A 15,327-nucleotide genomic window follows, 5' to 3' on the forward strand; every position below is an offset into this window, starting at 1 on the left:
ATAAGTGTCACACACAAGCAATTTTTGTTTTCTTACACACAGTTCAGCCAAAATATTTTGGCAATCTTGAAAGCAACTAAAAACATTGATCTCATCACTGAATGTGCCTAGATAGGTTTATAAGACAGTACACAGTCTGTAGCAAAATATAAAACTTAAATTAATTTAAATTCAGTGTTACATGTTTGTAAGGAAATTCTGAATGTAGTAACTATTTCTCTCTCTTTGTAGCTACTTTTATTTTTTTTAAATCTTAATATCTGAGTGACTGACAATATCCTGCTGTGACTTTTTACTAAATATGATAAATAAAAAATAATGCTACGTTTTCTAAAGCTTCCAATTTTTAATGAAAGTTAAATGATTGCTCTACTGGTATCTTGTATTTAGGCAGTAAGCCTTAGTCTACGCCTTTGCCTTTGGTAGCAACCTGTTTGATTTCATTTTATGCATCCTTTCTGTTTAAGACCATATTGAGTTATTTTTTTATATACTTAAAATCTACTTGTCTACATAGAAGACTAAATAGTGCTATAAGCTATATAGAAATGGTCCCCAACCTCCTGTTTAAGTCCATAGGAGCTCTGAGGGTGCAAAGGCAGAATATAGGTATGAAGTGCTTGAAGTTTAAGCTTAAACATTCCTCGTTCTTGTCCTCAATTACAGAATCTTTTGGCTGAGAAGGTGGAACAGCTGATGGAGTGGAGCTCAAGGCGCTCAGTCATCCGCATGAATGGAGACAAATTCCGAAGATTTGTGAAGGCTCCACCTCGTAACTACTCTGTGATAGTGATGTTCACTGCTCTCCAGCCACAGCGGCAGTGCTCTGTTTGCAGGTAATTTATACCGTCGTGATCTTTTTCATCTTCCTTACCGCAGTTTTCAAGTGAATGCTTTAATCAATGTGCAATACACTGAGTAGGATTGTTCTTTGCACGGGATAAGATGCTCACTGTTTAACAGCCTCGTGTGCTTGTTATAGCATCTTTTCAACTGCCTTTTAATGTATATGTGAAATTTTAGAAGTCTTCCTAGTTTGGGGTTTTATTAAATTACAGGAATAAAGTTTCTGCAACTGAGGAAGGCTTTCTCTTCAAGAAATCCACTTTATTTTATTATCAGTCAACCATGATCTTTCCAAAGACATTTTGTGACAGAAGCGATTCATTACCATTCAATAATATGACACTTCACTGATTTCTTCAGTTAAGAGATGTCCAAGGCTCTGATGCAGATGTGAGTTACCCTGTGATTTCACAGCTTTGGACAGTTCTTGCATGCAAGTACCTTTTTCCACCAGGATGCTTCTGGTGGCATACGGTCTGGCACTGCGCTTCGATATGTTCTGATGGCTCCTTTTAGAATGTGCGGCTCTGGTATTCCTCTAAGTTCACGATCTTTCTCTGCAAGTTCCTAGTTCAGTAAGTTAATCCAAAAATGACTAATGACAGATATGGAAATAGGGCCAAGGGACTGTAAGGTAGTCATGCACTTAACTACCTTACTAAATCAGAAACTGAACTAATAAAACCTTCTTCAGCCAAAATATGCATTAGAAATTATTGTGTTTAGTAATAGATGAGATTATTTTGCAGGGAGTTCTAAACAGTTATTAAATAGGCAGCAAAATACTCCATGGAACTATGAAATGCATATGAAGAAATATTGTTTCTTCCTTTTAAATAGGTGCACTTTAAACAATACACAAAATTGGTAAATGTAGGAACTTGTTAGATTTCTTAGGTGTTGGAATGCAGCATTTACAATAGAAACTAACTTGTGTACATGTAGTCATGTATGTTTTACATTAGATTTTCTTTATAGATTAATTTTTTGTCATTGAAGTCAGTTGGTCAATTTTGAGGGAGAGTATATAAATTGCATTCCCGTGAGTTCACCTGGCACATCTGAACTGTGAAGGTGAAGGAGTTAAGTACAGAAGCTTCCCACCATTCTTAAGTCAAAGGAATTTTTTCTTTAAAACTTCCAGCACTTGGTTGCTGTTATTTCTTCTTTGTGTTGCTGGAGTTTAACTTTAGGACATGTAATAAGAGTTGAGAGTTTAACATATTGTTTTAAATCATTCCTTATTTTCCTAACTGGTGGATAAAGCTACAGAAGATACGCTAAGTTCAGCTTTATAAGGGTCAGTGTAATCGTCATTATAATGGCCACAGCAAATTCTTTCCCTGTGTTATGTACAGCTCTTTTGTAGGGCCTGTGAAAACAACATAAATATTGCAGTTATTAAGGAAGTTAATTTTGCTTAGAACTCTATACAGTTTACTGTACTGAAAAAAGCTTATAAACTTCATCCTGTAATATGCCAGGCTAGCTGTTTATGTACAGAACCAACTGAAAATCTTTAAGCATAAAATGAAAGAAAAAATCAACACGCTGCTTTCAGCTGGGTTTGTTTAGATAAATGCGAGGTTGCCATCCACTTTTTCATGTGAAATAAAAGGAATTAAATGTGGTTGATCATACTGGACATAAAACTATTATCAGGAAAATCGACATTTTCAAATCAATGGCTAATTAATGGACAGGAGCACTGAAAAGATACACAGAACTGAAATGCATGCACTACTTTATCGTTAGCTGTTCACTAGCCACTTTGCCTAAAGGAAAAATAGATTTTTAACTTAATCTGTAATGTTCTGTGAGGATGCTTTTGTCCAAGATTTAAGTTAACTGTTACTTATGAAAATATTTGCAGGACAATTGTATACAAAAAAAATCAATGTCATACTTCAAATACAAAAAAGCAGCTAGACTGAAATCTTTGGCTTTGAATAACTTTGTCACAAGAATTAGTACTTTTTTTTTTCCCTCTAAAGTTTGAGCCTTGATAGTTTATGCACCACAGAATTATTTTAAAAAAAAATGGTTTTGTCTTTTACCTTTGGTGGCTAGATTTGACATTTCAGTATTTTATCTATTCTAAATGTCCAGTTTATAACGAACAGGGGTGCAGTATTTTCCAAAGAGAAATAAAGATGTTTGTGTGCTGCTGTTGCATAGAGCTACGTCAAACGCTAAGCATGAAAAACATGACATTATACAGAAACAGATAAATAACAAGATGGGGAGCAAGGGTAGGAAATGTGGTCCTCTTCTGGAAAAGAGCAGTGAAAGCTGATGGTCATTTGAGCAGGCCATTGCAGATTTGCATGTTTGAGGCCAGAAGAGATCATGTCTGTCCTATCTCGTTAAAATAAGCTATATGCTTTGTGATTTTTGCATGCGGTTAGAATGTGTGTTGTTAAAATGAGCCCTTGCTTACAATAAAATCAGTATGATTTTTCTGGCGTGTGTTTTGAATGCTTGTGCCACCAAAGACAGAGAGGTAGTTTCTTGCATTCAGAAAGCTAGTGTCACTTTTGGCACTCTTCAAAGTGAATGCAAAGTTAATTTGGTGATCCAAGTTCTCTACCAGACTAAGGACTGTTGTGCCTGTCCATTGCTGAAAAGTGTAGTTTGGATGTTGTCTAGAAGGTACGAAGGAAAGATTTGCCCCCCACAGCCCCATCCTTTTTAACACTAAAGAAGTTCCAAATTTTGGATAAAACTTGGCTAAGATCACTTCAACCAAGTCGTAAAATGATTGGAGGCATGATATTTAAACATTTAAAAAAGGTCTTACCTATCCGTATAGCAAGGACCTACATATGGAAAGCTGACCAAATTTGTCTCAGAGAATCCAAGGTTCTTCTGCGCACAGCAAGGAGGGCATTGTAACATCGATCGCGTAAATCACTTAACAGTTACAGATTTGTGAAATTATGTGGAAATAATACCACCTTACTCTTAAAATGCCACATAGAAAGAAGTCCCTGGGACTCCAGATTTTTGGATGAAACTTTTCTATGTTAAAAAAAAAAATATTCTTTCAGTCACAGGACCTGATCTTTTTTCAGTAAAACCAGAGCATATTGTGCGTTTTGTAGGTATTCTTTAACAAAAGTTACTTAAGATCTTCCTTGGAATAAGAAGGGTTTCTTTATCATTGCAGGAGATAAAATCTTATGTATCATCTTGAGAAAGATCAATTAGAAAAATGTTTTGAATGCTTTGCCAGTTTTTTGAAGATTACCTGTTCATTCAGTGCTAGGCTTGTTTGTTTCTGATATACGTCATATTGTTGTATTTAATGCTTTCCCTTTGCTTAATTTTGCTTGATTTGCTTCTAATTTTTGATGTTAACCCTTTTCAATATATACTTTTAAAAGTTAGAAATCACATATCTGCATTAGTGATTGGAATTTATTCTATGCCTAGAACAAATTAGGTTGATTTATAGATGTTTCTAAAAGACAACTACCGGTTTGTCATCTTTGAGACAGAGGTTGGTTCTCGATTCATCTTAATGAAAGACTTTCACAATCTGTGGACTGGAAAATATATCCGTAGGCTATCTGAATCGATCCAGTCCTAACACATGAAGGCTTCTGTGAACCAGCAGCTCAGTATACATGTTAGTAGTGCCTCTAGTCATGCCTCTGAGTGTTTTTCAAGGAAATTCTGTCTTTGTCCTAAAGCAGAATTTGGGGTACAACATTTCTGTCTAACTTTCTGGGCAAGCAAGTTTCAATTTTCTGGTCCAAAAAACTATTGAAAGCTATCTGATGCTTTCACAACTGTGTAAGTGGTAGCATAAATGTCAATTTTCCTGTTGACACAATTGTTTAAGTTCAACATGACACAGCTGGTATTGAGAGATGAATTAACCATAACAGATTATATATCCTGTGTGCTCTCAAATGTGAAGTCATTGGTGGGGGTGGGATGTGTTTCTAACAGTTGAAGTTGTGAGGTTTTTTCCATGCATGTTTCGAAACGTGTTTGATTAAACAGATTTGGAATTTGGAAATTAAGCTCAGTTAGTCTTAATTGACCTTACATGTTATTACTATTCTTGATGTATTTACTGTGCAATGGCACATTGGAAGCAGATACTGAAGAGCCCTTTGATGCACTGTGATGATGAATCAGTTTGGATTTTTTTGGTTTGAATGAAGAGTCAGAAATAATCTAACACTAAACAGTGACTCCTCGGGGTAGAAGACCAGCTTCCCTTTTTCCTTCATGCTTAGGTATTCATTCGACTATGTAGTTTCTCTCTGTTACCCACACCATTCAGTCACGCTACTTTAAAAATTACAAAAGAACCCAAAAGAATGGTCACTCTGAAAACAGCATCTTCGTAGAGATGAAGAGACTGTTTCTCAGCCTGTACTTTGTATTGCATCCAGGCAAACAGTAACTACTAGCCTGACTTGAATGCACTTTTGGGTGAAAATTCTCTTCCATCTTCTCTGCCCCCTGTCTTCTCTCCTCTTGCAATCTGTTCCCCTATTTTATTATCACTACGTTTTCCCAAAGGGATCAGTACTGTTTTACCTACTAGACTTCAATGACCCCCCTGCTCCACTTGATTGAGTGCTGGTGCTTTGATTTTCAGCTGCACATGGGCTTTTGCTCTAGCCTGCTGAAACCACCGCTGCACTGACTGTTCCTCGGCATCTTTCATTCTTATAATTAACTTGCTCTTTTTTGTTTGCTGCTGTACCATCTAATCACTCCAAAAGCAAATTATATGAGGTCTTTTGTTTTACTTTCTAAGCTCTGCTTCTCTCATCTCACTAGCAGAAGCAACCAGTTCTGCTTTGCATACAGGTGCATATCAGGGATGTCTTGGTTTTTGCCAAACAGTTCACGTTTTTGTCTGGTTCATTTTTCAAATTCATTGTTGGGATATTTTCATTTAGAAAGGGAAATCTGGGTCAGAGAAATGAAACCGATCACTTGAATTTTTTTCCCCAACAGCTGAAGCCCATCAACAAGAAGATGGATATTTTGTTTTGTTGTTTTTTTCCTTAGAGTAGTGTTCCTTGAAAAGATCAGAGTAGTGTCAAAGGCTAAAGATACTGAGTTTCAGTAGATAGGGTCTATACCTTGACCCGTTCCACAAGTTTGTTATGTGATAATGGTTAAAACGCGTAAATTAGACACGTACATCTCTCTGTGAATTTCAAGCTACCTGAAACAAATGGATTTTATTTTGCATACTTTCTACTGTGCTTGTTTATGTTTATGAATTCCCAAATGTTTCTTTTAAAGATGTGACTGAGTCTGTTTGAATCATTGCAAACCAAGATTAAAGCCTAGAATTAGCATCGTAAATGATCAGGAGAAAAATGTAGAAATGCATCTGAGGAAGACTATAGTAATGGCAGGCGACCACTTGTGGAGACAAACTTGTAAACTGCACAAGCTGAAAATTGTGTTGTTTCAGTCCTGGATGATGTTTAATAGTATTTTACTGTGGAAGTAACAAACCTGCTTCCAGATTGCTGGAAAACACAGTTTTGCAAAACCAGTGTTTATGAAAAAGAGGCTAGAAATGGCTGGTAATGGAGAGGAGTTTGTGTAGCCATTAATTTTCTTTGCCCCATGTTGACCGGACTATTGTATTTTTAAAAGCTTCAGAAATTTCATTTTACTGAAAGGAGCACTGATTGCTCCCATTAGCTGAAGTTGTGTATGTGTCTATAAATACATATGTGTGTGTAAATATACATATAAAGTATATACATAAAATTTATATATAGGATGTGAGGGAGATTAGGCCAATTTTGCAGGTATGGCACATGTTTTCTAAAGACTTCTTTTGTTGCATTTGAGTGACAAGGCTGAATTCTGTCAGAAATTATTAATGGCATGTATTGGAACAACCTTGTAGCTATTGTGGAAAGTCTGCTGCAGAATGAGCTCAGTCAACTGCTTGAGCTATTCCTTCTGTATTTCTTACAAGATTATGTAAAAGGTAAGTTACAATTCAACATACAGTTTGTGTATCTTTAAGTTTTGAGCTTAATGTAGTACGTGTTTCATAAAGGGCTCTGAATGTATCTGCCTTCTGCTGTTGACTCACAATGTGAGGAAGGAAACGACAAAATATATGAGAGAAGAAATTCCATGTAATTTTATTAACGTCCACCCTATCAATGAGACCTCTGAGAGGAGGTTTTTAATCTAGAAAAGAGAAGAATTCTGTTGGTTTCCCTGTTCAAGAAGATATCTTGGAGAGCTGTTTTCAAGTAGCCGATCAAAGAGTAGGTCAACAGCAAAAAGAATTCTGACAGTCAAGGAGGTGTCATCAGAAAGAAGAAACAGGATCCTCTGCTTTTCAGTTTTTTGCTGGTTGATCAAGAGCGGGTAGTGAGAAAATCATTGACAGGTCTCTTAACTGTACTGAGAGGGAATTATCTTTTGAACTTTTGTTCAAAGAAGGAACAGGAAATGTGGAAGGAGCTGTTGAAAGTTTTGCAATTGCTTTTGCAGTGCACTTCAGGATCTTGATAGAAGTATTGATGAGTCCTGTTTAGCAGGGCAGTAATTTTATACCTGCATCGTAAGAGACTCCTTATTCTTCTTGTGGTCACAATTTTACCTTTTTTTTTTTTTTTTTTTTTAACTTTGCAACTTCTAAAAAATATGATCTCCTGGCCTCTTTTCATCTGCAGGATACTGGAAATGTCATGGGATGCTGTAAATAGGATGGCATGGATTTTAGCTTTTTCTCCTAATATAGATTGCATAAACAATGTAGTTTTCAACTACTGTCCGTATCCTTCTTATTTTGTTGTGTGTGCTGAATTTTCTGGGCACACTTGTAGATTCTTCAGTGCTTTCCATCATGACATTGAGTCAGCCTAAACAAAAATAAAAGCAAATAAGCATTCTGAATTTATTATCTTCTCAATGACGAGAAATTGTTCAAATATGCACTTAGCCCCTTCTCTTCATTTTGGGAAAGCCATTCCAAATAAAAAACCGAAGTTGCTTTGGAGGTAAATTGAAGAATTGTTTGCTTTAAAGATTTTAAACAGTTTATTTTAAACAGATGGATAAGAATGGGTAGGTGACCCGGTAGTGCATTCTTTGTCAATTGTACATTTTTAAGTGTTTTGTGCAGTCCACAGTATGCCAAAAAGTAATGCTTCACTGCTTGCTTTGGCAAACATTCCACGGTCTGTTTTATTCTTTTCCTAATATTCCATTTATGCTTTCCTTACTATAATTTTGGACTAATAGAATAAAATTAATCTAATTTATTATAGCTCAAGCTATACAAATCTGATTATCTGCCATAGACACCCACATAGTTAATGCTTTTAAATAAAACTTTTAATATTTCATGAGCACCTTTTGCGTAAAATTTTGTAGAACGTTTACTTAGTGGCTTACTTTTCAGTGCATTGAATTTTCTAGGTAAATCTAATGCTAGTATTCCTTTTTGATCTGGCCACTATTTCCTAGTAGCTGTTTAATATTACTGCTCTTGTTGCTAGTTCCTGTGTTGCTGTTATGATGAAATTCTTAAAGGTAACTGTAGCAGCAGTAGCATTTCAATCTTCTCTGTCTGTCAAAAAATCCTTTCAAACTGCCAAGAGCAGTGCTAACGTGTTTTTGTCCTGATGAGTTCATACCAAGTGTAGTGCTGCCCCATGCCTTTATGGTATTTCATATAATTATGACAATAATTCATATTCATATAATTAAGATTACTTCATAGAAATAAACTGGTAGAATCGATATTAACTAATGCTAGAGATAGATAGATAAGAAGTGACAGATTGATATTGCCTGATGTTAATTGGAAGTTCCATTTTTTTCAGCCAAGTGCTTATGCTTTTTACTGTTATTGTATCTGAAAAGGATTAAACAATGCCACAAAAAGTTATTAATGTGATTGCATTGGCATTGTATCCCTTGGAAATTGTACAGCGGACTATAGGATGTTCTTCAGTTCTGGACGTAGTAATCCTCTAACTTTGTGTTCTTCCTGCCCCTCCTTGGTTCACTCTCACTTCTCCCCACTGCTCAAGAGCTGCCGTCAGGATGTGTTACAGAATGCTTTGCTATCTTCAGTGTGGGGATGAAATCGTGCTTTGAATCTGTTGTAGAAAACCTACGACAACCTTTTGCGAAGTGACACTTTCTACCTATTGTATTCATTCAAAATAGTTCAAAGATGCAAAATACATGGAGATCAACGGGAACAAGAGCGTTCTCTCAAATAGTGGGGGCATAACTGGAGTATCTGAATTTCCCAGAAATACTGTTTCATCACAAGTGAAAGATAGACTTGGAAGAATCATGGCACCAGAAGTGATTTTTATCTTGTTCTTATAATAAAAATGGTCCAGCTTTAATATAGCAGGTTTAACAGAACAGTGCCCTACAGATATTACTTAAGATCTTACAGTGTTCCTTTGATGTTGTTTGACTGCCCTCTTCAGGAGGACAGCGAATATGTTAGTCTGCTTAGTGTTAGCATCTGTTTCTAGAAATGACCGGTCTAATGCCTAAATCACATTTTTTTTAATAATTGCAAACTTTGCTCATTGAATAATTGTGCTAAATAGCAAATTTTAATCAGTTAGTAAGGGTTTTTTGAATTTTGTTTTGCTTCATAAGATTTTAATTTTTTTTGAGGGGGGTAACGGTTGATAAAGTTTCATTTTAACTTTTTTTAAGATAGTTTTTTTTCATGTAAAATATATTCCTTTATACGACACAACTCTGCTGGAGTTGTATGTAATATAGATCATGCCTAAGGCTGATCTCAGTTACGAGGACATGGGGAGGGTCTTATGGCCTCTGTGGACCTGTCATCCTCTTTCTCCCTTTGCGCTGTCAAAACACGATATGTATTATGTCTGTTTAGTGCAGAGCTTCTCTTGCAACACAAAGATTTTTGCATCTACAGCTTTTAAATATAGATCATTTTGCACCATCAAACACATGGAACTAGTTTTATAGAAACAAACACTGTCTTGAGAAAAGCTCATAGAATACATTTATACTATTTCTGCGTGTTCCCACATGTACAGCTAAGTTGCCCAATGGTAGAACCTTGATTTGGACTCTACAACAGATATGATTAATTAGTAATATGGAAATAATTAGCAAAGTAGCCTGTGTGAAACCAAAAGTACTGCAAGGATCCTTTCAGGTTTTTTTTTCTTCCCTTTTTTTTTTTTCCCCTGAATTATTCATTGATATGGATTTGTCCTGTTGAAAAAACCTGTGGGTTTTATGGTTCTGTGATTGTGCCTTTAGAGACCATCTCTTCTGGTAAGGTTCCCAGAATTCTTCTCCTGGAATTAAGTTTTTCCTTTCCTCTCAGTGCAGGCAGGGCAAAGGTGTTTGTTTTTCTTTTAAAATGAAGGAATGAACAAACAAAACCCAACCCAACCGAAAAAACCTCACCGGAATATGCAGCCGTGAGTAAAGCCAATAGGAGACTTTCTGACAAATTGGAGTAGTAGCAATATGACTTTCTAGTGATGACAGAAAAGATTATTTAACCCAATACATTGTGCAAAATTATCCTTTATCAATTTTAAAACATGTTTTATGAATTGATCTTGAGTGTATTATGCCACTTCCAAGACTACTGTTCGATTAGTTAGTAACATTTCCCCAGGGCTTAGCAGTTTCCATGGCTCTTTCCATGGCTCTGCTCTTTTAGGAAGATGACTACTGTTGCATTCCTGTGTTATTTTTCCCCGAGTTTCAGAATTCCTTATGTGCAGCTGCCTTCAGGCAGTAAGTCCTGGTACCGTACTCAAGGGCCGCGGGAGCATCGCCTTGCGCAGATCTATTAGCAGATTTGTATGACACTGGCCGCTCCTGGTTTCTGAGACTTAAATTTACTTTTTTAAAATTTTTAAAATTTTTAATTTTTAAAATTACTTTTTGTTAACGTCATCTTGCGACATCTCTGGTATAGTTTGAGTTAACACATTTTTACTTTGGGAGAAGGCAAGTTTGAAGCAAGGAGTTGCATAACTAGCTGAAACATTTTTAATTGATAATATGGGTGTTGAGAATCATAGTGCGAGTGCCATTCATCTACCCGCTGCAACTGGTTATAGAATCTTTTTTTTGCCAGCGAATGCCACATGGACGTTTGTTTCTTTTCTTTAACAGGCAAGCTAATGAAGAATATCAAGTGCTGGCTAATTCATGGCGCTATTCATCTGCTTTTTCAAACAAACTGTTTTTCACAATAGTGGATTATGATGAAGGGGCAGATGTTTTTCAACAGGTAAATGTTGGATACTGTAAAACATTCTTAATTTTTAGAACTAAATGTTGATTTGCCAAATGATACCAGACAAATTATTTTCTGTGTGTAGATGTGTATCTCTGTGATTTGTATACAAATTTTGCCTGGTTAAAAACACCAGACGCTGTGGTTTCTATGACATTAGTGAAGACAGATTATACAAATAGCCACTTCTAGTATTTTCTAAGTATATATTTTCTATGCGATTTTTTTCTACCCATTGTTAATGTAATTTGTTAGAATTAAGCACAATGCAACTAACATTTGCATTTAAAGATTTCCTTTATTTTATCTCTAAGGGAAAAAAGCTCTTAACTAAAATAGCCTTTTAATTGCTTTTATGTAATACGATATTCTTCAACTCCAGTAATATTTGTATTGGTCTGGAAGTTCTTCAGGGAAAAGAGAAGACTGGTTTAGATTTTACGTAGTGGCTATGAAGAGTGAAAAATCAATTGTTGGAGAACAGTTTAAGGCCCCCTCTTAGATTGAGTGGTCAAGGCAAAATGCATCCCTTGAAAATTAATACTGACATGCTTTTCTCTAATATTTGTGTATTGATCGAAGCTAAAAATGCAGATTAAAAGGAGTGACAAGTTTTGAAGTCCTTTGTATTTTTAACCACCTTTTGGTGAAATGTGTGATTTAAAATTTTCAGGAGAAAAGTTTTAACATTTATTTAAAAAACACTTAATAATTTTAAAAGTTTAATTACTGTGTTTAGTAAATATTTTTGCTTCCAATTGACACCTTAGAATGTATTGTGTAAAGAATGGTTATTAATGGTTTAAGATTTTGCTTTAAAATTTTTAGTTCAAATAAGCTTTAAACTCATCTTATGTTATCCTACATGGTTACAATAATATAAAACACGTTGTTTGATCTTGCCTTAAGCCAATCAATACCTATTAGAATAATCCAGTCCAACTCGTTCCTTGTGTAAAATGGCACGGATTTGGTCTATTTCAGGTGGTATGCATTTAAAGTCACATACAAGTTAGACCAAAATAGATTAAAATATGTAAGTTTTTTATTATCTTTGAGAAACACAGTGCTAAGAATAAGTGATACTAATGACTATTTGAAGATGGATTTGGGGGAAATGTAGTTCTGACCTTCTGTTTATGTGTGCAAAAAAAGTTATGTAATGATGCCATAGCAAAAAAAAAACACCCCAAAAAAGTAACATGACTTCGGTCTTTCAGCTTTGACTCTGTTTGTAGAGAAATGACAAAGTAGTTGCAGACCAACTGCCCCCAAACTCTATACAATGTCAGAAGGTTTCTGCATCTCAAAGGTTTCTGTATCTCACAAAATATTTGATTAAACTATTTCACAACATTTCTCTTAGCCTTTTCAGAATGTTTTTTTTTTATTTCCAAATCAGCTCACTACAGAAGTGGGCTATTATTTTGTGTAGGTGGAAAATATTTTCATAGCTGATGATTTCTATTGATAAATTCAGTTCTGTACTTAATTAAATATTTTGTTTCGGTAATGTACTAAAACTCATTTTGCAGGAGTGAAACAAGTTTACTCTGCATTTGTTATTTGAGCTTCTCCATATTATATAAACTTTAAGTATTTCCCCTCATTTTCTTTATGTTCATTTTCATTTTTTCTAGTGTTTTATTGCACTATTTCTGAGATGGACTGAATATGGAGGAATTTTATATAGTAAAATGAAAAATCCTCCTATACCACCTTGCAAAGGTGAACTCAAAATTTAAAGTGGCACATGTAAATGTAAATTTATTTGTTTACCACCTTTGACTTTTTTGATATACTGTGAATAGTTCCAGTGGCATCAAGACATGGCTTAACAATTGTGTAATTTCCCGGGCAGGTTGTGTAGTCTAAGATAATTATGTAGTCATTTCTGGATTCAAAAAGAGAGTCTAGTCACTAGTGGGTAGTCTGTCCTGAAGCCAGTGGAAAGCTCGATGAATAGTTTAGTCTAGTTAACTATGGCTTGGTGAGAGCTAGGCAAGAGAAACAACATCAAGCTGTTTGAACACTTTCTTTTCTACCACAGAATTATTACCTAATATACTTTAATAGATTGGATGGCTGTGGGGGTCTCTGTTTTACTAATTACAGGAAAGTTCTTCCAACATGTGAGAACTTTAAAGCATAAGATATCTTACTCGGAAAAGCTTGTGGGTGAAATACTCTGATTAATTAAACATCCCAAAGAATCTACGGGAAGGAATATCCTGAGCATTCTTTTTGAGAACTGTACATGAAGATGTATTAAAAAGAGTAACATATGGAGGCAAATAATATTTTTCATGCTAGTTAAACTTGTGTTGTCTTATACACAAAGGGTAAACATTTTTGAGGATATAGTTACTAATTTTTTTTCTTTTATTTTTTCCGGGTTTTATAGCTGAATATGAACTCTGCCCCGACTTTCATGCATTTTCCTCCAAAAGGTAAACCCAAGAGAGCTGATACTTTTGACCTGCAGAGGATCGGATTTGCAGCTGAGCAGCTAGCTAAATGGATAGCTGACAGAACAGATGTTCATGTAAGTCTTTCGACAATTTTAAAAGTTGAAGCCAAATGTATCTTTGTAGTCTGAGACAGGCTGATGACAAATTCTGTCTTTCCTTAATACTACTTTCCTCAAGTGTAGGTTCTAGAACACATTTTTAAAAAAAAAAAAAAAAAAAAAAAGAAAAAAAGAAGTATAGTCACGGTACTTGTGGGAACTTCTGCAGTTTGCAGATTATACTCCATTCTTGCTTCGTTATATTTTATATAGTCTTATTCTGGATGAAAACAAGCAGTGATGTGATAATTAGTTGTTAATGAGTAAAATGTGCTTTGCAAAACTATATAGAAAACAGATAGATCCAAAGTAGCTGCTGCTAATCCAGACACGACCTGCAAATGTGAGAAAGAAATACTGTTTTGGAGTTGAACAGTTAAAAACCATGCTTAAAACTTTTTTCATATTATGTGCTTATTAAAGGAAGTAATTTTTTTTCTTTTTTAAGTATACCGTTAGGGATTAGTCTTTCTGCCATGAAACCAGATTTCAGATGTTCCCTGTTTGTTTATATGGTAGGCGATCTGTATGTATGCATTTATTTGTGATCTGTATTTACATTTGTCTTTTCCAGATTAGAGTGTTCAGGCCTCCTAACTATTCTGGTACAATTGCACTGGCTCTTTTGGTGTCTCTTGTTGGTGGCTTGTTATACCTGCGAAGAAACAACTTAGAGTTCATCTACAACAAAACTGGCTGGGCCATGGCAGCTCTGGTATGCAGATTTTCCTTATAATATGCCTTTTATTAGTTTCTTATCTTAGCAAATGTGACTTCGTTACTTGCATAGTAAATTAAAAACCATCGCATTAATACATTGTTCAGAACAGTACTATCAGACAAAGATTAATAATCTAGATTTTGGGGCTAATTCTCATAAGTGGTGTGTATCAGTTACTATGAGTGATTCCCTGAAAATTAGCAAATTCTCTGCTAGTTAGCTGCAGATTTTTGTTTGAACTTTATTGGAAATATTTTCTTGTTAATGTGTTACTAATGTTCCCTGCTATCATTCAACTTGCCCTTTTTTGTAAATGCAGTAATGTTATCATTAGTTTAGTGTGGATATTAATGTCAGACAGTATCGCTTTAGAGTAATGAAAGGTTAAGAAAAGTAACAGAGGCTTTTATATGTTTGTAAGAAAATGATAAAAGAACCAAGAAACATAGAAAAAGGTGGAATTCTTTCCAAAACTGTTTTCAGTAGTACTGACCTTAACATTCCGCTATTAACCTAAATGAGAATAGGATGATCTTATAGGAACTCTGAGGAAATTCTAAAACTAGCCAATAGTCTGAAATATTAGTCAACCAAACCCTCAAGGCCATAAATAATGATTTAAGGTTTAATGTGCTTAACTGTGTATGCAATGTGTTTATATGATAGTTTTCAAATAACTGAGTAGAACAATGAAAAATATGGACGGTGCCACATAGTCAGCTGTCTCAGTCTTAGATAGGAAATAGCATGCAAGGATGGTACATGACAGTTAAGGTGTATCAATAGGTATTCATTACTCTGCCGTTATTGTGATGACAGAAGAGGAAAAATCTGAGAAGAGGCATCTAAGGCTTAATTTTCTAAACAACACGTTTAGAAGGTTGACAAGGTAAAAACACCATAAAGTGC

General features: G+C 35.1%; 1 protein-coding gene across 1 annotated transcript in view; it reads left to right on the plus strand.

Annotated features, from left to right (window-relative positions):
• Positions 1–681: 681 nt before the first annotated feature.
• Positions 682–15,327, plus strand: part of TUSC3 (tumor suppressor candidate 3) — an 88,460-nt gene continuing 73,814 nt past the window's right edge. The window contains exons 1-4 of the mRNA XM_082482693.1: positions 682–836; positions 11,005–11,122; positions 13,533–13,673; positions 14,272–14,412. Coding sequence (XP_082338819.1) covers positions 697–836; positions 11,005–11,122; positions 13,533–13,673; positions 14,272–14,412 — 540 coding nt within the window. The 5' untranslated portion in view covers positions 682–696. The remainder of the gene's footprint in view (positions 837–11,004; positions 11,123–13,532; positions 13,674–14,271; positions 14,413–15,327) is intronic.

Source organism: Vanellus vanellus, assembly GCF_965231255.1.
Source record: "Vanellus vanellus genome assembly, chromosome: 4".
Classification (NCBI taxonomy): domain Eukaryota; kingdom Metazoa; phylum Chordata; class Aves; order Charadriiformes; family Charadriidae; genus Vanellus; species Vanellus vanellus.